Source organism: Sphaerodactylus townsendi, linkage group LG16, assembly GCF_021028975.2.
Source record: "Sphaerodactylus townsendi isolate TG3544 linkage group LG16, MPM_Stown_v2.3, whole genome shotgun sequence".
Lineage (NCBI taxonomy): Eukaryota > Metazoa > Chordata > Lepidosauria > Squamata > Sphaerodactylidae > Sphaerodactylus > Sphaerodactylus townsendi.
The window spans coordinates 19531108-19554935 of record NC_059440.1 but is presented as its reverse complement, the minus strand read 5'-3'; the positions used below and the strand labels follow the sequence as shown (position 1 = coordinate 19554935).

The 23828-nt window shown below is 46.7% G+C and overlaps 1 protein-coding gene across 4 annotated transcripts in view; it reads left to right on the top strand.

Annotated features, from left to right (window-relative positions):
• The window catches only part of LOC125445458 (coiled-coil domain-containing protein 50-like), a 32413-nt gene extending 9580 nt beyond the window's left edge, over positions 1–22833 (top strand). For 2 of the 4 annotated variants that reach the window (XM_048518493.1, XM_048518492.1), the window contains exons 3-12: positions 3911–3973; positions 7615–7744; positions 8454–8544; positions 12593–12680; positions 13786–13904; positions 15104–15166; positions 17043–17171; positions 17318–17412; positions 18559–18656; positions 19452–20760. In XM_048518493.1, the coding sequence (XP_048374450.1) occupies positions 3911–3973; positions 7615–7744; positions 8454–8544; positions 12593–12680; positions 13786–13904; positions 15104–15166; positions 17043–17171; positions 17318–17412; positions 18559–18656; positions 19452–19594 (1019 nt within the window). In that variant the 3' untranslated portion in view covers positions 19595–20760. Of the gene's footprint in view, positions 1–3910; positions 3974–7614; positions 7745–8453; positions 8545–12592; positions 12681–13785; positions 13905–15103; positions 15167–17042; positions 17172–17317; positions 17413–18558; positions 18657–19451; positions 20761–22821 lie in introns of those variants that run through there. The other 2 variants (XR_007246305.1, XM_048518494.1) reach the window with 2 other exon arrangements.
• Positions 22834–23828: the final 995 nt, after the last annotated feature.

Sequence of the window (23828 nt, the reverse complement as noted above, 5' to 3'; positions counted from 1 at the left end):
ATTGCACGTCCCTATTTCCACACCATCTTCTTTCTCTCCTTTGCTGGTTCTTCTCTTTCTTTCCACTTTGGCTCACCCGGCAGTTGCTACTCTTTCCCTGTTTCCTTTCTTCTCTCCTTTCTCTCTGCCGACTTTTTTCTACCCTCACAGTTTTCAGCTTTTCTTTCAGTCCATCATTCCCTTTCCTCCTGCTTGCCGTCCCTCCCACCTGCCTATTTTTTAATCCCCCCCCCCTTGACCATGTTGACTGACATTAATTGTGACGTGGAAGCCTCTGTAATATTGTTTGCGGTGGCCCAGCAACCTCAAAAGAGATCTTGCAACAGAGATCTGACGAGATCTCGCTCTGTGTTTTTCAAAGCTTTAATGATTTGGGGGTTTTACCCTTTAAAGATTCAGGTTCTTCTGCAAATCTTGGGTTTCTCAGGTTTGCTCAGACTCCTCTTCCATCTGTAAAATCCATTGTGTGGATTTTTTGATCCTCATCTTATGCTTACATTCAGACATTGATATAAGATAGCGTTGCTGAGTAACAGGCTGCATTTCAGGATGGTTTAACACACTGATTTTCCACATCCCATCAGTTTTCTGAAATGCTGGTTAGATCTATGTTCTCATATGACATCAAGCATTCCAACTCTCCCATTTTAACCTAGAATCTGTATATAACACCTGTCATCTATTTCTTTCCACAAGTCCCATCAGCGTGTGTGTTCCCCCACCCCCCCAGCCCTTTGATGTCCTTAGATGGCTGTCATCGCCTGGCAGACCCTCGCCATCAAATTCTAGCCCACCTGCATCGAAATTAATAAGCCCTTATTTCCAATGGCTGGTTTGGTTTTGTTGTTTTAGTTGTGGGCTGCCTCAAGCAGATGGTCTCTATCTCCTGTTGATTCCCCCTCCCCCATGAGTTAGTTTAAAAGCTGCTCTGTGCCCTTTTCTTTTATGCTGAGTGCCAGAGGTCTGCTTTGATTTCATTTCAGGTGGAGCCTGTTCAGACAGCTAGTGTGGTGCAGTGGTTAAGAGCAGGTGGATTCTAATCTGGAGAACCGGGTTTGATTTCCCACTCCTCCACCTGAGCGGGGGTTGCTTATCTGGTGAACCAGATGTTTTTCCTCACTCCTGCATTCTTGCTGGGTGACCTTGGGCTAGTCAACAGTTCTTCAGAATTCTCTCAGCTCCACCTACCTCAGAAGGTGTCTGTTGTGGGGACAGGAAGGGAAAGGAGCTGGTAAGCCACCTTGAGTCTCCTTACTGGAGAGAATGGTGGGGTATAAATCCAAACTCCTCCTCCTCCTCCTCTTCTTCTTCATCTTCATCATCATCATCATCACTTTGCACAGGTTTGGCATGCCCAAAAAGGCTTCCCAATACTTAACAAATCTACACCCATCCTCTCAGCACCGCTGTCTCATCCACTCTGCCATGACCACAGTCCTCTAACTGCTCTGTTGGCTAGCCTTCACTCTAGACCAGAGGGGGCCAGCCTAGACTCCTTTGAGTAACCCCTGGGTGATTGCAATATATTTTGTAGCACAAACTGACCCCTCCTGGCTCCACTGAAGAGTTGGCACTAGCAATCAGAAAGGGCCTCACAGGCAAGCCCTTGGCTGCAGCAGTGTGCACTGCATCCAAAAGAGAAATGTAATAACGTTCCAACTTGAAAATATTTTTTTTTCCTTTCGAGTGAAACGGTGGGCAAACTCCTTAATATCTTGGTTAAAATTTGGCTGAGCCACGTAAAGAAGCCTGCTGGAATTGCTTGGGGCTTCACGGGACTTGTGCCCCGCCCCCTTCCACTTGGCCACCACTATGCTAGGCCAAGTGAGGGCTAGAGTGGTGAGCTTTGGGCCTGCAGTAATCCCCTGAAGTGTGAGGAACTCCCTATTCTCATCCCTCGGCTTCTGTCAACAATGGGATAAGTCCTGTGCACACAGAGAGCACTTTCGACACATAATCAAGTTGCAGCGTCTCGCCAGCTGTGAAGCCGTGGAATGCAGCCATGGTGGTTGGGGGGGGGGGGAGGGGGCGGTTGGCGGTGGCAAGAAGCGCTGTTTTGTGGAACACACCCATTTTTTGGCAGAGGTTCTGCAAGGAGGTGCCCGTTGATTTTAGCAGGCAAATTTCATTCTTGGCAAGGGTGTTCGTGGAGGCGGAGTGGAGTTGCTGGAGACCATGTGGTAAAAAAAATATGGTTTTTTCCCCCTTCACACACACACTTGCTCACTCTCTCTTTGTGTAGTACCTTCTTACCCCCAGGGAGCTCAGGGTGGCATGCATGGTTGCCCCTCCCCCAGTTTATCCACACATAGCTACATGGGGGATTTGACCCTGGATCTCCCTATATCTAGTTCAGCACTCTGACCATCTCACCTGCATTTTTACAGTGCAGTATGCTTCCATGTGGATAATATGAGGTGTGGGCTAGGAAGTTCTTTGTTCAAGCCTTCCTCTGCCATGAAAGTACTAGGTGGTCTTCAGCAGAGCCCTCTCTCGAAGTTTCAGTCCCTTTCCCTCTTTGTAACATGGAAGTAGTGATTCCTAACTATCTAGTGGTGCTTTTGTAAGCAGCATTGAGAGGATTTGTGTGCTTTCAACACTCCAAAAGCACAATAAAAATGCTTGGTGGTGTAATAAGTGCTTTCATTATGTTTCCTCCCCGTTCCAGTTCTGCTTTCGTCAATGTCCTTTCCAGTTATAGAGGTGAAGGAACAAGAGCCTCTTTTTATTCATTCAATAAAATGGTGAAAGCAGATGTATATAATATTTTTAAAGCAGCAGAGCCAATTTGAAAGCTCCCTTGTTGCTTTCAGAGCAAGCATAACTTTTTCTGTCCTTGAGAGAGCTCTGAAATTCTGCATCCTAGTAGTGGTGGAAAGCGCTATCACGTCACAGATGATTCATGGCGATCCCAAGAGACTTTCAGAGGTGGTTTGCCATTCAGTGGTGGTTTGCCATCAAACACTTCTGCTAACCCCTGGTATTCCTCAGAGGTTTCCCCTCCAAGTACTAACCTTCCCAGTTCAATAGAGCTTGAACTGGAACGGGTTTGATCAAACAAAGGGGGAACAACCAAACAAAATAATATTGACCCCTCCACACACAAACCAACTTTCCCTCGGTAAAAAGCTCCCCGCCCCCCGGGTCAGGTCTGCTGCAGTTGCTCTTTGACAAGCCAGTTCAAAGAAAAGAAATACAGGCAAGGGCCTCTAGTTGGACATTTCTGGGTTTAAAGATGTTTCTAATTAAATGCTGTTGAGTCCAGGGTTCCCTGCATCTAGAAAGCAAGCACGGTGGGGCAGAGGTTTGCTCAGAAGTCTTCTTCCACAAACCCTTACTTACAGTGTATTGTCGAAGGCTTTCACAGCCGGATTCAACTGGTTGTGGTGGTTTTTCCGGGCTGTGTAGCCGTGGTCTGGTAGATCTTGTTCCTAACGTTTCGCCTGCACCTCTGAAGATGCCAGTCACAGATCCAGGCAAAATGTTAGGAACAAGATGTACCAGACCACGGCCACACAGCCCAAAAAAAACCACCACAACCTTACTTATAACTTTTGTTGAATTCTGGCCGCTACCCTGCCTTGTGCAAGGAGTTTCTGATATAGGAAGGTCTCTACCCTGCCTTGCAAGGAGCCACTTGTAAGGAGTTTCTGACATGGGAAGGCAGTCACTCATGTTAGCCCTCTTGTGCCTTTTGAAGGAGGGATATTTTTCTCTATCCTTGTGCTGCCTCACTCCCTCCACCCCAGCCCTCTGCAGTTACACACCTTGGCATGTGGGGCTTGCTGCTGGTGAACAGGTGAGTGGATTCATGGAACTCTTACAGCAACAGCTTGTCTGATAAGATGACCGTCAAGGCAACGGAGCCCTTTCTTGATGAATTCTTCCTTTGTTCTTTTTTTCTGTGCAGTTTGTCGAGATTTTGCGGTCCTGGAAGATGGCGCTTTGGCCTACTGTTTGCAAGAACAAGAGAGTAAGAGCGGGATCCTGGGGTGATGGATCAGGCCGCATTATCATTTATTTATTTAAAACGTTGCTTTGCTCAAGGCAGTTCGTGATATTAATAAAAGGTGTAAAATAGGTTACATGAATATCATGCAACCAAAATGTAAAATCTCAATTTAGAACGGCTTCAAATCGAAATGCAGTCCTAAATAAAATCGTCATCAGTTGCCTCTTCAAGAGCCAAAGTGAAAGGGCCAGATACAGATCCCTGGAGAGATTGCTCTGTAAGGGTGGGACTTCGTTCTAACCTTCTCTGGCCAGCGTTTTGGCTTTTACTGGCTGTTTTTCTTCCTGGTGGGAGCAATGGCCCATTCTTCCAGCACTTGAGAGCCAGCGTGGTGTAGTGGTTAAGAGCAGGTGGATTCTAATCTGGAGAACCGGGTTTGATTCCCCGCTCCTCCACCTGAGTGGCGGAGACTTATCTGGTGAACCAGATGTGTTGCTGAACTCTTACATTCCTGCTGGGTGACCTTGGGCTAGTCACAGTTCTTCCTGAACTCTCTCAGCCCCATCTACCTCACCAGGTGTCTGTTGTGGGGAGAGGAAGGGAAAAGAACTTGTACACCACCTAGAACATAAGAACAAGCCAGCTGGATCAGACCAAAGTCCATCTAGTCCAGCTCTCTGCTACTCGCAGTGGCCCACCAGGTGCCTTTGGGAGCTCACATGTAGGATGTGAACGCAATGGCCTTCTGCGGCTGTTGCTCCCAGTCACCTGGTCTGTTAAGGCATTTGCAATCTCAGATCAAGGAGGATCAAGATTGGTAGCCATAAATCGACTTCTCCTCCATAAATCTGTCCAAGCCCATTTTAAAGCTATCCAGGTTAGTGGCCATCACCACCTCCTGTGGCAGCATATTCCAAACACCAATCACACGTTGCGTGAAGAAGTGTTTCCTTTTATTAGTTCTAATTCTTCCCCCCAGCATTTTCAATGGATGCCCCCTGGTTCTAGTATTGTGAGAAAGAGAGAAAAATTTCTCTCTGTCAACATTTTCTACCCCATCCATAATTTTGTAGACTTCAATCATATCCCCCCTCAGCCGCCTCCTCTCCAAACTAAAGAGTCCCAAATGCTGCAGCCTCTCCTCATAGGGAAGGTGCTCCAGTCCCTCAATCATCCTTGTTGCCCTTCTCTGCACTTTTTCTATCTCCTCAATATCCTTTTTGAGATGCGGCGACCAGAACTTGAGTGTCCTTACAGGAGAGAAAGGTGGGAAATAAATCCAAACTCTTCTTCTTCTTCTTCTTAATGCTAGGGGATGAATCTGAAGTGGCCCAGAAATGGGTTCCGAGCAACCGACTAATCAATAAGATTTCCAAACAACGCCTGGGATGCGTCTGTCCTGCTGAATCAGTCAGGCAAACTTTGGAAGTACCCTTTGTTGCCAGAGTATGGGATGCCTCTCACACTCTGTCCCATTTTTTTAAAAAAAAATTATAATATTCAGCTAATTAAATGGAGTCCAGAACTTCAGTGTCTCAAACCTGTAGATTTTAATGAGGCTGCTGACGCAAATCTTGTCAGAAGATGTAGTATTTTTCAGGGACGTTCTCAAGGTTGCTTGTTCAGGTGGCTTTTCTTGGCAGCTGTTCATGGGGAATTGTCCCTTCCACAGTCCAGAGGTGTTGTCTTGTTCATCCCATAATTGTTTTGGCTGCCACCATGACTACTAATGAATCGTTTCATGACGTCAAGACTTCCCCACAACTGTAATGAAGGTGATCAATGCGCTGATCCTTCCATCCCCCAAACTGCCAGGGGCCGTGATGGATGGCAGTTTAGATCAGGCTGCTGTGTATGATGGGAAGTTCGTAAATGGCCTGGCTGTTGGAAGCACGTGGCCAACCAGACCCTTGTGGCATGCTCCAGTGAATGAAGATGGCGTGGTGACGCTTTCCATCATTCTGTGCTCTGTCTCACTAGCCACTGGAGGGGAAGCCAATATCAGTGGCTGCCCAAAAACTAGTTAAAATCCATTTGCAGAAGATTGCAAATGGCAGAGCCTCCACTGAATATGTCTCAGGGGCAGAAGGGCAATGTTTCCCATTTCCTCAGGCTTCATTTCCAAGGCTGCATCCACAGGGAGATGTTCTCTGGATCACCCTTGTTGCTGCAGCAAATGCACCATCGTTTATATTGGTGATAGGGTACCCTCACAGCAGACTTAGCCCCCCCACAGCTTATCTTGTCTTAGCCCCCGCGCCCCCCCACAGCTAATAACAGAATCATAGAGTTGGAAGAGGCTACAAGGGCCACCAAGTCCAACCCCCCGCCATACAGAAACACACAATCAAAGCACTCCTGACATGTGTTCATCCAGCCTCTGTTTAAAAACCTCCAAAGAAGGAGACTCTACCACTCTCCGAGGCAGTGAATTCTACTGTCAAACAGCCCTGAGGTCCTTCCTTATGTTTAGGTGGAATCTCTTTTCCTGCACCTTGAATCCGTTACTCCATGTCCTAGTCTCTGAGGCAACAGAAAACAAGCTTGCTCCCTCTTTGACATGTATTCAAATATGTTTGACATCCCTTCAAGTATTTAAAGTTAATTATAGCAATAATATCCCCTCCCTCTTCTATTTTTAATAAATTGGAATTGCTAGATAGAAGCTGGGCTGCTGACTCACATCGCTCCTCAAGCTGCTTTTTGTGCCTGCAAACATATAAAGAACAACGCAGCCTCTTTATTATTATGAGTGGGTGCTACTCCTTGTCGTGGAAACGGAAGAGGTGGGAGACAGAGCGCTAGACAGTACCCGAGACATTAGGGAAAGTGAGTGTCAGAAGAGTTGTGGAACACACGGTTTGCTGAAAAAAAAGGCTACGTAAACAGCTGCTAATTAGGTCTTTGCTTCCCGTTGGAGAAGGCTACTGTTCCTGAAGACTTTCCTGGCTGGAGTCAGGCAAACTGAAGGGGCAAATAAGCTTGCTGGTTTGCCCATCCCTTTGGAACCATAGCTGACCTGTGGGCCCTGCTTCTAGTCCTTAAGTGCTAGCCAGTTGGAAAAATGCTTCTTCCAGGCCAACCATAGAAGTAGAATGCTAGACATTGGAGTGGCCTTGACAGAGTTAGCATTTCGCAGTGAACATGTGTGAATGAATCAGATTCTTGGTCCATTGAGGTCCCCCTTTGGTAGCAGGATACCTGAAGCTTCACAGGTAGAGGTTGCAAAGGTGTTTTTTTTTTTGCACCCTGGTTGAACAGATTGCCTCCCCCTGCTTTAGAACAGCTTACTGTTCTGTGTCTGTTGGCCTCATCTTTTGCTTACAGCAGTGCCTAAATTTGTTTTAGGCGCAGCACAGGAACGAAAGAAGAGTCCTGTGACATTATGCAGATTAACACATTTTTCCTTACTGACGGCGGGTTCGTTTCACGGCGCCTGTACAGTGAGCGCAAACCCACAAAGCGCTTATGCTACAATACCATTTGACATGTTTTTGCTAGAACAGGCTGCCCTGCTGGAATCAGTGCTGTTCCGTTTGCCTTAAAAAGACAGTTCTCTGCCAGAAGAGTCACAGTGTATGACTGTCTGAGGCAGTTGGGAGAAAGAAGGGACGCACTCGGTGCTCGCTGAGAGGTTTCCCTCTCTTGTGGTTTTTCCACAGATGAACAGCATTACACCTCCAACATCCAGAAGAACCAGCTGGTTCAGAAGGACATCCAAATCGCCAAGAAGCTGCAGGGCATGGAGGATGAAGAGAGGAAGCTTCACAGCTCTGAGGAACAGAAGCAAATGTAGGTCTTGCCCCCTTTTGATCACTCTGAGAGCCAGCGGGGTGAAGTGGTTAAGAGCAGGTGGATTCTAAGCTGGGTTTGATTCCCCACTCCTCCACCTGAGTGGCAGAGGTTTACCAGGTGGACCAGATGTGTTTCCACACTCCTACATTCCTGCTGGGTGACCTTGGGCCTGGTCATAGTTCTTGGGAACTCTCTCAACCCCACCTACCTCACCAGGTGTCTGTTGTGGGGAGAGGAAGGGAAAGGAGCTTGTAAGCCACCTTGAGTCTCCTTTTTCTTTTTCTCTTCTTTTTCTTCTTCTTCCTCTTGGGCATATGATGCACTTCGGTTTTGGAAGCAGTGCAAGTGAATTACGGCCACGTTCCTGGGAATATGGCGTTTTTTAGGTTTGGGTGTCAAGTTAGCGACGGATCTAGAGTGCAAACTTGGGGCTGCTTTGAATACAGGCAAGGTTTAGGTAGAGGGCAGTGTATAGGGTTAGAGTCTGTGCATAGTGAGATACTGAGGACAACTGGTTGCTTCTGAAAGACACTTTCTGTAGTGGGTTTGTACACTACTGAGAAGTAACACCAAACGAGAGTTGCCAAATCTGACCATTCCCAACTCCAAACGGTCATCTAGTCTGCTGCTAATTTTGTACCCAGCCGAGCAAAAAACAGTAGCTCCAACGGCTTCTTTTCTTCTCCCTTCCTCCCGCTGCGTGCAGTGAAGAGAGTGACTCTGAAATTGCCCGTGCCATCCAGGAGGATATTCAGAGGAAAGCGGAGGAGAGTCGTCAGCGGGAGGAGAAAGACCAGGTATGAGGACGTGCGGAGCCAAATGGGGTTTTCAGACAGTTGGAGCAGGTTTCGGCAAGCAGGGAGGTGGTTTTTGCCAGCCAAGTTATTTCAAAGTTGCTCTAATAATACCCTGCGGCAAATTGACTGGTTGCTTAGAAGTTCTAAGTAGGAATGCCAGGAAGAGTTGTTGTCTTTCTGCTGTTCTTTTTTTTTTTTTGCAGCATCCAAGGCAGACAGTCTTTACCAGAGGCACAGAATATCAAGCGTTTTAGGCCTGTTTGCTGCTGTTTGAACCAGTTGGGAATAGGGAGGTAGAGCAGGGGCTGCATGGTGTAGTGGTTAAGAGCAGGTGCATTCTAATCTGGAGAACCGGATTTGATTCCCCACTCCTGGCAGGGGCTTATCTGGTGAACCAGAAGCGTTTCTGCCCTCCTACATGCCAGCTGGGTGACCTTGGGCTAGTCACAGTTCTTCGGATCTCTCTCAGCCCCACCCACCTCACTGGGTGTTTGTTGTGGGAGTGCGGGAAGGGAAATACCTGACTTGCTATACAGAGGCAGGCAATGGCAAATCTCTGTTCATCCCTTACCGTGACAACTGTGTAGGGTCACTAGCTACCTTTAACTTGTTACAATCATCGATCAGCCAGAGCCACATAATATTTTTATTTCAGTAGCACAGACATAATTAATAAGACTTAACCTTGTTAAACATGCCAGGGTTGCCGTAGGTTGACTGCAACTGTTGTGTGGAGAGGAAGGGAAAAGAGTTTGTAAACTGCCTTGAGCAAAGCCTCTGCTCAGTGAAGAGGCTTCGGGGCAGTTCCAGGGATTGCTGAAATCTTTACTCCAGGCTGCTAATTAAGGAAAGGTGCGCAAAACGCACCTTATTCCCTCCAGACAGGAAGACATAATAAACGTTGGCAGCAGGATTAAAACAGAGCTGGGTTTGGGGGCTGACGAACCGATTATGGTTTTATTGATGTCTCAGCGTGAGAGCTGGCTGGTTCGTACTAGACTCCAACCTATTCCAGTGGTTAATGGGAAAGGCAAGCTGTTATTATGGGATGTTACTGGAAGCCACTAAATAGATTCGGTTCTAAAACCACTGCCTGATTTCCAGCCCCACCACCACCACCCTATAGTTAGTGGCTGACCACAGCCGGTTCTAAAATGCCTGCCGCTGCTGCGCTTTGCTGTCCTGTTTCAAGGATTCCATTTTGGAAGGGGAAGATGGTGACAGAAGGAGCTTGTAAGCCCCCTTGAGTCCCCTTATAGCAGAGAAAGGTGGGATATAAATCCAAACTCTTCTTCTTTCCTCCTCCTTCTAATAAAAGAGGAAACCAAAACTGGAGAGAATTTGAGATTAAATCAGCATCCAACGATCTGTGGAAAATAAAGCTCAGTCCCTGGTGGAAAATGGACTTCAGCCCATCCCAAGTTTAAGCTGGTGCTTCTGTTGTTGATTTTGGAGAGCCAGCCCAGCCTTGCGCTCTAGTTGTCTGACTGCTTTGAGCATTAAATGTTTCGTCAGTGACTTGGGGGGAGGGACCCGGGTCTTTGCATTCCTGCCACATTCCATAGTTTTTATGCCTGTGAGAAGCAGATAGCGACAGCAGTCTGGAAGTGCTTCTGTACTAAATTGCTTGCAGGGTAGACTTCTGGGCAGCCAGCTTCGTGTTACTTTTGTCAAGTTATTTTTCGAGTTATTGATATCGTACCGATCGTGTGTTGTGGCAAAATAGAGCCCATTTTGAGGCAGGACTGTATTCAGAAACCTCATAGCGGGGGTAGATATGCTGGAAGAGAAGCTGCAGTTGTAATAAGAAGTAACCTACGTGTGAGCAGTCCAACCCATTTGGACATGGTCAATTATGATCTCTTGGCCCACCGCCTCCCTGATGCTGGGATCTGGGGCACAGCTCTACAATGGCCGGTCTTGTTTCTCCAGAATCGGGGACAGCAGGTGTCACGTGGCGGGGAGAGGTCCAGGAGGCATCCACTTCTTTGTGGTGTGCCACAAGGGGATATTCTCTCCCTAGTGTTGTTCAACATCTACGTGCGGCCCCGGCACAGCTTGTTCAGAGCTTTGGGCTAAGTTGTCACCAGTACGCTGATGACATTCAGTTTGTTCTGCCGATGGATGGCCGCCCCAGATGTTTTGGCTCCGTGTCTGAAGGCCGTAAGGCTATTATCCTCTATTTATCCTGCCCTGACTTGGCTACAGCGATCCATGCGACAGTCACCTCCAGGCTAGAGTACTGTAACTCGCCTTTGAGACTGACTTGGAAACGTAGCACTGGTCCGAAATGCAGCAGCCAGACTCCTCACCGGTGCATCGGTGAGAAAGCACATAACATCAGTGCTTTGGCAACTGCATTGGGTTGCCAGTGGAATTCCAAATCAGGTTCAAGGTTTTGATTATAACCTTTAAGGCCCTGAGCAGACTGGGACCATTGAATCTATGAAGCCGCATTGCCCCATATTGCCCACAGAAGGCGCTGTGGTCAGCCGACAAAAACCTCCTGGTAGTATTTGGCCCCAGGAACATGCAATTGGTCTTGACCAGAGCCAGGATCTTTTCTGCCCTGGCTCTGGCCTGGTGGAACTTTATGATGGAACCAGGGCCCTGCAGGATCATAAACAGTTTTGCAGGGCCTGCAAGACTGAGGCTCACACGTGCAGAATAATGCACTTTCAATCCACTTTCGCAATTGTTCACAAGCGGATTTTGCTATTCCACACAGTAAAATCCAGCTGCAAAGTGCATTGGAAATGGATTGAAAGCGCATTATTCTGCATATGCGGAAGGGGCCTTAGATATTCTGCCAGGACTTTGGTTGTGGCCTCTCGGGCATCTCGAAGCCACCACCAGCCTCCCAACAAGGACCAACGCAATTCCAATACAGTGCCATCTTATAGGATCCCCCTCCTAAACCCACCCATGCCTGGGCATTTTAGTAAGGGTTCATGTTCCCAAACTGGGCTGGAGGAGATTTTATACATGTAATTGTTTGCCATCTTATATTTAACATTTTGTTTTATTGATGATTGGTATAGTTGTAACCTTTTATGTATGAGTATATTGTTTTAAACATGTTGTACGCTGCCCTGAGCCCAACATTGTTGGGGAAGTGCAGAGTATAATCAATCAATCAAACAAACAAACAAAACAAATATTGTGGTTAAAATAGGCTTGGTAGAAACTCTACTTTCTTTGTTGAGCGCTTGACTCAAGGATGTTTGTGTAGTGTCTGCTGCTCCCTAGTGGCAGAGACATTCCCCTTGTATCTTTTCGTTCATGCCGTCATTGGGAAAAACCCAGATGTTTTAGGATCCGCTAGCAGCAGGCCCTCCAGGTGTTCATGGACCACGATTCCCAGCAGTCCCTGCTAGCATGGCCAGTTGGCCTTGCTGGCATGGGCTGATGGGAATTGTAGTCCATGAACACCTGAAGGGCCTGAGTTTGACACCTGTGCACTAGCTTATATTTTTGGCTAAGCTAGGCTGTCGAACTCCCCAGAGGTTTTCTGAGCTGCTGTTGATTTCTTTGGCTTCTCTGTCAACAAAACTGTTGATTTCTTTGGCTTCTGGGTCAGGAGTTGTGTTCTCTTCCTTTAGCTAACCTGCTTGTGACCCAATAGGACATTCAAACAGTATTTTAAAAATAAACAAGGCCACACAGTTCTGCTTACTAGGTGTCTGGTGTACTTACTGCTTGCATTGTCCTCAGGTCTGTTGCCTGGCAGCCTTTCCAAGCAAACTGTGTCAGGCCCCCAGGCTTCTACAGGGCATGCCAATCAGATCAGGCAATGTCCGCTCCCACCTGCTCTACTTTTGGGGGGTTTACCGTACAGCACACACATTATTACAGTGGTCATAATAGCAGCCTTCCTTGAAAAATTGTGTCTTGCTCGCAAGGTAAGGGCAAGAGACACGATTGGGGAAAGGCCATTTTGATAAGCGTTTTTGAATTATTTATGCCATGTCTGTCTTCTATTCGGCTTCCAGAGCAACTCACAAACATAAAGTTGTCAACACCTGTTCCGGTTGTTTGTCATGTGCAGGAGCTGGCCAAGCAGTTGCAAGACTTAGAAGAAGAAGCGATCCGGCAAAAGAAGAAGCAGATGTTCGAGAACTCCAACGGCGAAAGAGGTAACCGGAGTCCAAAAACGAGCATCCCGCTGGACAGTCTGCTTCTCTTGTACCGTCCAGGTTGCCAGAGCAGAGTCAAGGTGGGAGGAAACAGGTGCTGCTCTCAGGCAGGTGAAGGATGCTTTGAAAGAATTTGTCAATTGGTTTTATGAAAAACATCCTGAACTAGAAGAGCATTCTCAGGAGCGACTGCCACATTTTGCAGCAGCAAAATCAATTTTGCTTGTTCTTCTGTTCCTTCCCCCCCCCCCCACCTTTATGGTGCCCTCTTTGAGGTGGGGCAGCCAAAACTCCTCACAGTATTCTGAATGCAGCAGCATAAGAACATAAGAACATAAGAACAAGCCAGCTGGATCAGACCAAAGTCCATCTAGTCCAGCTCTCTGCTACTCGCAGTGGCCCACCAGGTGCCTTTGGGAGCTCACATGTAGGATGTGAACGCAATGGCCTTCTGCGGCTGTTGCTCCCGATCACCTGGTCTGTTAAGGCATTTGCAATCTCAGATCAAGGAGGATCAAGATTGGTAGCCATAAATCGACTTCTCCTCCATAAATCTGTCCAAGCCCCTTTTAAAGCTATCCAGGTTAGTGGCCATCACCACCTCCTCTGGCAGCATATTCCAAACACCAATCACACTTTGCGTGAAGAAGTGTTTCCTTTTATTAGTCCTAATTCTTCCCCCCAGCATTTTCAATGAATGCCCCCTGGTTCTAGTATTGTGAGAAAGAGAGAAAAATTTCTCTCTGTCAACATTTTCTACCCCATCCATAATTTTGTAGACTTCAATCATATCCCCCCTCAGCCGCCTCCTCTCCAAACTAAAGAGTCCCAAACGCTGCAGCCTCTCCTAATAGGGAAGGTGCTCCAGTCCCTCATCCCAGTCCCAGATCTGCTCAAGGAGACTGTGATACTTTTTGTTTTCTTTTTAGCCCCTTCCCCTCATCATTCCTAGGGTGGGTTTTGCCTTTTTCCAATGCTTTTAATGTGCTTCTACACCCAATGATGCTTGCGGCCCTGCCCTGCTCCACAGAAAAGGATGGTCTTCATCTTCTGAGTTGCCCTGCCTCTTCTTCTGATGTCCCTATATTTGTCTCCCTGTGTTAAGGTGATGACACCGAACCGCTGCATTGGGTGATAGCAAACCTGGAATTACAGACTCTGGAGCAGCTTCGGCAAGATGAAGAACTGGCTCAGAGGCTGCAAGAAGAAGAGCACACGTCTATCGTGAGTACCTGACCTCACCTTTTCTATTTCTGAATCACAAATTCAATTTATTTGGTTAGCTGCAGCATCTAAGGAACTGTTAACTGATGAAAGAGTTTGTGGATTTAACTGCTGAAAGTGAGCGATGGATTTCTGGTAGGCATGGGGACTGTCTAATGTCTTGCATCCCTATTGCAGTGTTTGCGGGCATTACACACTCTCCAAATAGGCTACAGGGAATAATCAGTGTCTTGGTATATACCAGAATCACTGGTTTTGAGATGTGTCATTGTAAGGTCATTTGAGAACCAAAGTTAGGTTACGAGAAGATTCCAAAGCGTAGATCTTCCAAGACATCATACTCAGTAATGCTGATAGAATAAACGTCTATGCCTTAAGAGCAGTTAATCATGGAACCAGCTAAAGCTGGAGTTGATCCCCAAATGATTTTTCTGCATGGTTGCCAGGATTTGAGAGCCAGCGTGGTATAGTGGTTAAGAGCAGGTGCACTCTAATCTGGAGAACTGGGTTTGATTCCTCGCTCTGCCACTTGAGCTGTGGAGGCTTATCTGGTGAATCAGGTTAGCTTGTGCACTCCAACACATGCCAGCTGGGTGACCCTGAGCTAGTCACAGTTCTTCAGAGCTCTCTCAGCCCCACCCACCTTACAGGGTGTTTGTTGTGGGGGGAAGGGAGAGGAGATTGTAAGCCCCTTTGAGTCTCCTTACAGGAGAGAAAGGGGGAATATAAATCCAAAGTCGTCGTTGTCCTCTTCTTCTTTTTTTTCTTCTTCTTCTAAATGTCAGTGGTGTCAAACCATTTGGGAACCATGATCATGGGGTGGGTTGTTTAGGGTATGTTTCTTCAGCACAGCTGACTTGTCTCCAATTAAAGAATCTCAGGTAGCTAGTGCTGTACTGTTGACAGCTCCCACCACTCAGAGAAGAGACAGTGACCTGGCTGGATTGGCCTAGTCAGTGAGAGTTTTAATTGATTCCTTGGTGGTTCATCTGAGCAAAGCTTTCAGCTCTGGCATTAGATCCAGCCTGGCATTGAAAAGCGTAGCATAAGCTTTGCAGTAAATGTCTATTTCTACATGCTCGGGTGGCTAGAAAGGTACACGCATGTGCTGCTGCATGGAAAAAGGGCAGTTCTGACCCTCTCTGCGAAATGTTTGTTTTTTTCCGCACGCTTATTAGCTTTTTGACCCTTTTGTGCAGAGAGCCAGAAAGAACCGGGAGCGTAACGATGACTACAGAGCTGCCCAGGTGGCTCAGGATGAGGTAATGCTCCAGCTGTGGCCTGCTCACCACACTCGTGTTTGTTTCTCTTGGCCCCACTGCTTGACTCTTGTGTGCATTCAGGGTGTGGAGATGAGAAGGGCGTGCTGGGGGAGGGGCTGGCATCAAAACCGTGGCTTCCCAGTTCAGTGGGAACGATATTACCCTTCCGTAAAAGCTCCGATCTCTTCTTGGAATCGGACAGAAGAGCCGGCCAAGCCTGGCTCCGTGTGGCTTACCTCTTGACACTCAAGAGGCAAGGGGGAGAGGGGCCACTGCCAAGCATGAGGCAGTTCACGTGGGTGCAGCTCCTGGGAAGCAGAGCGTAGGTTTGTTTTTAGAGTTCTTCTTTGGAGAGAGGACTCATGGCGTGGTCCTCCAAGCTCTGCCTCCTGTACGGGTTGTTACGAGTTGCAAAAACAGTACTGGGGGAGAGAGAGGCTTTGCCTCATACACTACTTTGTTGCCGGCTTGTAGAGAAGAGAAGAGTTATGATTTATACCCCACCTTTCTCTCCTGTAAGGAGCCTCAAGGGGGCTTACAAGCTCCTTTCCCTTCCTCTCCCCACAACAGACACCTTGTGAGGCAGGTGGGGCTGAAAGAGTTCCCAAGAACTGTGACTAGCCCAAGGTCACCCAGTAGGAATACAGGAGTGCAGAAACACATCTGGTTCACCAGATAAGCCTTCGCCACTCAGGTGGAGGAGTAGAGGATCAAACCTGGTTCTCCAGATTAGAATCCACCTACTTTTAACCACTACATCATGCTAGCTGTCCAAGAAGACAAGAGGCTGCCTTGTCTTCAGGTGGCCCATGATGGTTTTTAGATTTACACTTGTGCCTTCTGTTCCAGCAGGGGTGCTTTCTCCCACTGCCAGTTATGGGTAGGCTTGCTAACTCCATGTTAGGAAGTTCCTGGAGATCTGAGAGTCAGCCCTGGAGAGGGCAGCAGGGTTTAGAGAGGAGAGGGCCCTTAGCCCGGTATAATGCCTAGAGTTCACCCACCACAGGAGCCATGTACTCCAGGGGAATTGATCTCTGTGGTCCAGAGGTGAGCTGTAATTCCAGGAAATCTCCAGTCCCTAACTGGAGGCTAGGAACCCTGGATATGGAACTTCCTCCTGGTGTGGATACAGCCAAGTCTGATCCCTAACCTTGGACGCTGCAGTTTGCTACAAGTCTGTCTGCACTTGTGCTGAATAGGCAGAGCAGCTATTAGGCAAGCCGAAGATTGCAGCCGTGGCAGCCACCTCAAACCTCAACCAGGCAGCATCTGTCACAAGGGTGTCACAGATCCAGGGGCCCTTTAACCTACTGGGAAAGTTCCCACAGTCAGAAACCACCTGACTTTCTCCCCTCCCCCCAACTGCTTTTCAAATAGCCGCACAGGAGGTGACGATGGGCAATTCTTTCCCATTGTTGCTGCTGGCTACATTCAAGTCAAGTCACATGACACGACCCTTCCAGTGGTCACTCAGCTTGTACCATTTAAATGTTCCAGTCCACTCCTGCACAGATCCTGTCCCCAGTGACCCTGTCTGTCTGAAAAGGTTGACAAAATAAAACTGTTACTTGTGGAGAAAGAAGCTATATGATGCCACAAGAAGTCAAGATCTTCCCACCCAAATCTCTCTAGCCCCGTGGTGGCGAACCTTTGGCACTCCAGATGTTATGGACTAAGCTACTTCTGTCAGTTTCGCCAGCATGGCCAATTGGCCATGCTGGCAGGGGCTGATGGGAATTGTAGTCCATAACATCTGGAGTGCCAAAGGTTCGCCACCATTGCTCTAGTCTCTCTGCCCTCTCCGTTAGTGGATTGCTGTTCATTGTAGCTCTTCAAGTTGCATGATTTGGAAAACTCTCTCCCTCTCTTATTCCAGGAGATTGCTCGATATATGCAAGAGCAGGAACTGAAAGCCCAATGGAGATCCTCTGGCAGGGATGGAGAAGCTGAGAGCAACAAGGAGGCACGCAGCCTCTCTGAACGAAGGCGGAGCCAAGGCATAGAGGTAATAGGCAGAGAAGCCTCATGTTACCTGCGACCCAGAAGCAGCCTCTTACCTGTAGAGTCCCCTTTCCAGCTGCAGCCACCTGGCCCAAATAATGTCCTCCTCTCTATTCCATTTATCCTTCTGCTGTCTTACTCCCTTAACAGGAGGCCCAGCTCGGCTGTGGAGCTGCATCCCCAGCCAAAGTTCAGTCTCTGGAAAGATCAGATGTGCCCTCAAGTGCAGGCCACGCAGACATGAGGTCAGTGCTCAGACTGGTAATTTGGTGAAGTATGTGTGGGACCTCTTAAATTATGCAGCACTCAAAAATAATAAGTCAGATTTTGAAGGCCATTTTCTACCCCCACTATTAGCCACCAGTTTTGGCCTCGGACAGGGGAAAATAATGCATGCTCGTCAATGAGGAGTCTGTAACTATCAGTTCTTTGGGTCCGTGTGCATAGGTGACCTTTTTGGAGCATGTCTTTGATCCTTCTCCCTCCCTTTCCCCCTTTTCTTCCTTCTACTTCCCTCTCTTTTGTTCCTTTTCACTTTATCTCCCTTCCCTCCTTCCCCTTGTCCTGTGTCCTGCGGAGGTCGTTAAGAAGATGGAGCTATTGAGCTCAGATGAGACTAGAACATACTGCTGAATTTCTAGCTTTCAAATTTTAATGTTAAGATTTTAAATTGTTCATGTCGTATTTTCTATGACTCGTTTTGTAAAAGTTGGAAACTGATCTGAGCCTGAAAGGGGAAGGGCAGTATAGGAATTGCAGAATGAATGAATGAATGAATGAATGAATGAATGAATGAATGAATGAATGAATGAATGAATGAATGAATGAATGAATGAATGAATGAATGAATGAATGAATGAATGAATGAATGAATAATGCACTGGGAAAACCTTCAAGCCAGTGGTCTCTGCATCTTCTCAGAATGGGCTTCTTGTTGACATTACCTAGGCAGAGATGATGTTCTGTGCTCTGAACTGCCTTCTCTTTCTGCTGTCTGTCATAGTTTTATCCTGCCCTTCCACCACAAAGCTCAGGTTGGCATACAGAGTTCTTCCCCTCCCTTGTTTTATTCTCACAACAATCCAGCCAGATATCTTTGGCTGAGAGGCAGTTCCACACCTAGGGTCACCCAGTGAAATTCATGGCTTTGTAGAGCTTTGATGCTGACTCCTCTTGGTTGTTGTCCCAACACTGCCACCAGTATATCAAAGTGGTTCTGCACAGACTGTGTATCAAGCGCCACACATAGCAAATCACTGTTCTAAAGTAAGTATTAATGTTTTAGTTGTAGCCGATTAGAAACAACGCTTCGCTCAGGCACAGAACCCCTGTGTGCCGTTGCCATTCAAAGAGCAGTAGCTGTATGTCAGCATCCTACTTTTGTCCCTTAGGCCTCAGCTTTGCCGGAATATCGCCGAAGATCTGGACCCAACCTTTAAAGCCAAAAGAACGGAGCCACCCCCTGATGTGAGCGGAGTCTGCTCCCAAGGTAACGTGTCAGGTTGCAAGTGAGAGACTGAAAGCCCCCTGAACTGAGCAGAATGGCCTCATACTTTGGAAATGTCCATCCCTCACATACCTTGTGTTTTCAGGATCTTTTAATACTACCGGGCGGTTGCTTGCTTGCTTGCAGCTTACACACAAGCAGTCCCATTAGTGGACACCTTCCTTGACAGCTCATTTGTGATCTTGACATTTTAGGGAAATTTTCAAATGCATAGGTAATTTCTGAATTGTTCCAATGTGTATGTATAGACAGATGTACAATATATGATCCTGATCTAAAGAAAGTTACATGTGTCCCATTGAAACCAGTCTGACAAATTGATTGTTAATGTGAAAAGAGAGCCAGTGTGGTGTAGTGGATAAGAGCAGGTGGACTCTAATCTGGAGAACTGGGTTTGATTCCCCACTCCTTCACTTGAGCAGCAGAGGCTTATCTGGTGAACCAGATGTGTTTCCGCGCCCCTACATTCCTGCTGGGTGACCTGGGGCTAGTCACAGTTCTCTCCGAACTCTCTCAGCCCCACCTACCACACCCAGTGTCTGTTGTGGGAAGAGGAAGAGAAAGGAGTTTGCAATCCTCTTAAGTCTCCGTACAAAAGAGAAAAGTGAAGTACAAATCAAAATTCTTCTTCGTTTGAAGAGAAAGTGCTGGGGATTGGAATGGGAAATGGGTTGGATGACTCCCTGCTCTGACAAATGGGAAAGATTCTGTCGGTGCAGTTAAATCTATTTTTCTCTCTCTCTCTTCCCCCTCCCTATTCTTCACCTGTGGACTCAGTGCGACCTGTTCCAGTGGATGGCCTCTTTGACTATATGGACGAGACTTCGGAACCCACCTTCGTGTCCCCAACCAAACGGCAGCCAGAAAAGGCGGGCCGTCAGAAATCCAGAGACAAAAAGGAAGGCTGCAAGCAACAGTGAGCTCCTGGTTATCTGTTCCCCCACACTGCCACCGAGAGGGTTTTTCTCCACCGGGATTGCAGGCTCTTCCTTGTACCTCACCCCCAGGGAACGGGTCTGCCACGCTGCGGTCCTTTTCCTGCTCAGGGCTTCCTCTGTTGTAGCACTGAAGCATTTGATTAGACGTCAAATGGAGCAGATGCAAAAGATGGCCAGCGCGGCCACCATTTGGGTTTCAGAGGGATTGAAAATGGCAGCAGCGCAGCTGAAACGCAGTATAGCCCTAGCCCATTCATGGGGAGAAAATACAGAAAGCACAACGTGTGGCAGTTCCTTTTCCCCTTGCTGTGAAGAACCATGTTTTCACCACATAGCAACTTTGCAATGCGCTGTTTGTCAGGCGACTAGAGACAGAAGCCAACCACGTGAATGCTGCATTCAGCCCCATCCAAGCAAAAAAACTATTGGCTGTAATTTTCTCACAGCAGAGAACAGAGTTGCAGCCCTCTTACAAAAGTTCTCTGGCAACAGTTTGGGCTTTTCCAGACACGTCCTTCCAGGGAATCGGGTTTGGGATTTTTAGGACGTGCCCTTCTGGGGATCTTCAAATAGGAAATGTGAACAAGAGATTTAAAAAAATAGGCAGAGTATTCTATTCAGCGCTTTGTGTTTCTACAATTATATTTCTTTTACGCAAACATGTGATTTGCTGGCAGTGAGCAAATGAGCGGCCAAACGCACGAAACGCTTTCAAGGTAGATTAGAAGCTGATCTTCCACAGGCCACCCTAGTAGCAAGCGGACGAGCCTCTCCTTTTTCCCCTTCAAGTATTGGTTCCAACGCTACCGGTCTCAGACTTCAAGATGTGCAATTTTGAATTGGTGCTAAATGTGTTAATTTGCACTTTTCTTTTTAAGAAAAAGAAATAATATGCATGTGTATATCTATATACATATCTATCTATATATCTATATATATATATATATTAAAAAAAAATCCCTCTGCACCATGCGCAGGCCCTGGTAGCAGGCAGATATGCTGCTCAGCAGTTCCATAGCAAAGTCGTCTGGCTAAAGAAAAAGCCAGTTCTACATGGCTTCCTTTTGAATCGGTGCATGTGTGGCGTGTGTATATAATATATACAAATGAAATGTGGTATCTCTTTCATTAAAGAAGTCCTTACTCAAGTGTTCGGTGTAAATTGAGTCACTTGTGAAAGTGCATTGAAATATTGAACACCTGACTGTCCGAGACCCTTAGAACTCCAAGGTGGACCCCGTAGAATTCTGGTAGCCAAGATAGTTTTGAAGAATCATTCAGAATCATTGATCTGAGGTTGCAAATGCCTTAGCAGACCAGGTGCTCGGGAGCGGGAGCAGCAGCAGCAGCAGCAGGCCATTGCTTTCACATCCTGCATGTGAGCTCCCAAAGGCATCTGGTGGACCACTGTGAGTAGCAGAGTACTGGACTAGATGGATTCTGGTCTGAGCCAGCAGGCTCTTTCTTATGTTCTTATATCTTTGTGTGGCAGGAGGGCAAATTGCTACATCCTTCGTACACAGATGTAGCAGCTCTCTGTGGAAGTTCAAGTGGCTGGAGGCCTGCAAAGATGCTTTCCCTGTTGGTGCTTTGCACCTAGTGTCCAGAAGGGTTACATAAACTGAACATCCCGATTTAAACATTGGCAGATGTTCTAATGCTTTATAATAAGGCAGGGTATTAATGAATTGAATACTACGTCTTTGAATGTTTGCAGGAAGGGGGTGCCCCATCTTTTCTTTTTTTTAAAGACTAAATCTGGATTGTCAGTATGATTAGAATCCATCCACCCAGTGTAGTGTTTTGTGGAAATCTGTTAAATATCTGTCCTGTCGAGGAAAACACTTAATATAGAAAATACATGAAGTAGGTTCCGGTTCCGGCTGCCGTGCTGATCGGACACTATCTGCAGGGCTCCTCCACCTTTTTAGATAAGTTTTAAATATCCTTTTCATTATTGAGTTTTTATCTCTCGGTATTTCTTTTTAATCTCTGGGATGAGCCTTTTAATATTTGTGCGTGGAGCTGAGCGTCCTTTTTCTCACTGCCTGATTCAGAATGCTTGCTGATAGCGAGGCTTGAATTGACTGTGTTCTGAGTCTGATTGCAGACAACTGAAAGGCTGTAATTTGTGAGCCCCTTGTTTTAAACCTTGTTTTAACCAGATTTAAGCAGGATTTTATGGGCTTTTCAGAGGCATTTTAGCAGAACTAACAGATTTTAACTCACCCCAACTGGGACGGTTTTCAAGATAGCGACGGGACTGGACTGGTGATACAGAAGATACATATTCAATAATAGTGATAGCTCCCCAAAGCTAATTCTGGTAAATGGTCTTTATTATTATTTTTTAAGCTCCCAATTTGGGGGGTATATGTAGCTTCCAGTCCTGCTCACAATCCTGCTCTGTCACTTCCCAAAGCTGACTCTTTCTGTGGGATGTTTTTTGGTGCAAATATAAGAGAGACAATAAAGAAGGAATCATTTGAGGATTTTGCTCATTGCCTATTAAAAGTGCTGAACTACATTGAGCTGGTTTCTGGGGTATGTCTCTAGAATGTACTGTCTATCAGCTCCCTCCCAAATGTGACACCGGTTGTACGCGTTGCAAACTCAAAAGGCTGTGGCTCAGGGGAAGCAAATTTAACCACTGTGTATATTAAGCCACTGCCCTTTTTTAAGGTGTGACTTTGAAAGTTCAAGATTCACTCAGTGTTTCCATACCCGTTTCTTGGGCGTACAAATACAGAAAGCCTCCCTATAGATCAAAAGCATATGTCAATGGGCCGGAAGTACACAGCCGTAGTCGTCAGGTGAGGCACAGATATCAACCACAAACTTATTACAGATGTTCCCAGTGAGCCTGACTTCTAATACTGATGAAATACTGCTGACGGAATGTTCATTCTTTTAACAATTTCTCCCATCATGCAATCAGCAGGTTCCACAGACTTCAACGGATTGTTAGCAATTAAGCCTTCCTCCACACTGCCCCTCTAGACCTGATCTAGGCAGCACACAAACACAAGAAGCAGACATAAAAACACATCCAGAAAACAATCTAATCCAATAAAAAAAAAACTGCCAATAAACCTGGGTCAGTAAAAGCAAGCCAGGATATAAAAGCTTTAAAAACGGAGCAGTTGAAATTGATATTCCATAAAAGTATCTCATAGCCGTTCCAGGGATGTACTTCCTCCGAGTGTCAGAGGGATCTATTTGCAGCCCAGGTTGTGTTTTGTGTGCATTTTGCATAGATTTTGCACTCCAGAACTGCAGCTGACAGGTTTGCTGTACATATTGCTTAGGGTGCTCATTGACTGACACACAGAGGAAGTTGAAAGGTTTCATAGGCTAACATCTGTGCCAGAAAACGAAAATCAGGACCAAAACGATGAGATCCTACTTGGCAAGAGGGAGAGAAGCGGGATTTAAAAGTGGGGTTTTGCAGGGTGGAAGGGCAGAAATTCAAAATGCTACTTTGTTTACTGGGGAGAACTGATGTTGGCAAGGTTCAGATTAGAATTATTGTTATTATGAATATAATAGAGCTGCCTCTCTATCTAGAGTTTCCGTTACAGCCACCTAGGCCAAGGGCAAGGGAACTCTTCTCCCCTCAAGCCAGAGGGAAGAAAGAGAGGCAAAGGTTCCCAATCACAGACAAAAGTCTTACTCAGAATAAAAGCAGAGTTTATTTCTAAGCCAGCACAGATCCCACCTAAAATGAGAGCTGCCCCGAACTGGTGAAAGGTCCAGGGTTTTAAAGGGTCTCTTTAGGGTACATCAAAGCAGAGTCACATACATTGCAAAGATTTAGGGTTGCAACAAATTATCCCGCGTCAAACATTTGGTGCAAGTTCCCAAGCAGTGCATCTCTAACCCAAAGTGAATATGAGAACAGTTATCTATTGCATCCTGGCTTCTCCGGCGATCACCGTGTTTATGGTACTTCCTTGTAACAACGATAAAGGTCATCAAGTTTCCTGAGAGGCCGAGGGAAAACGAGGACGGGGTGTTTAGACATTCAGGTTGTTTATGGCTATCTCTGCATGGCGGAAAGGGTTATCTTCAATATATAACAGTAAATTAGCCCTATGGGATGGGGGGCTCCTTGTCTGGGTAATTAACTAGGAATGTAGTGGCTAACCTAAGAGCAGAGGAGAATCTCTATATAAGTAATGCTACTATATTGATATCATATATTGTATTTCTTTTA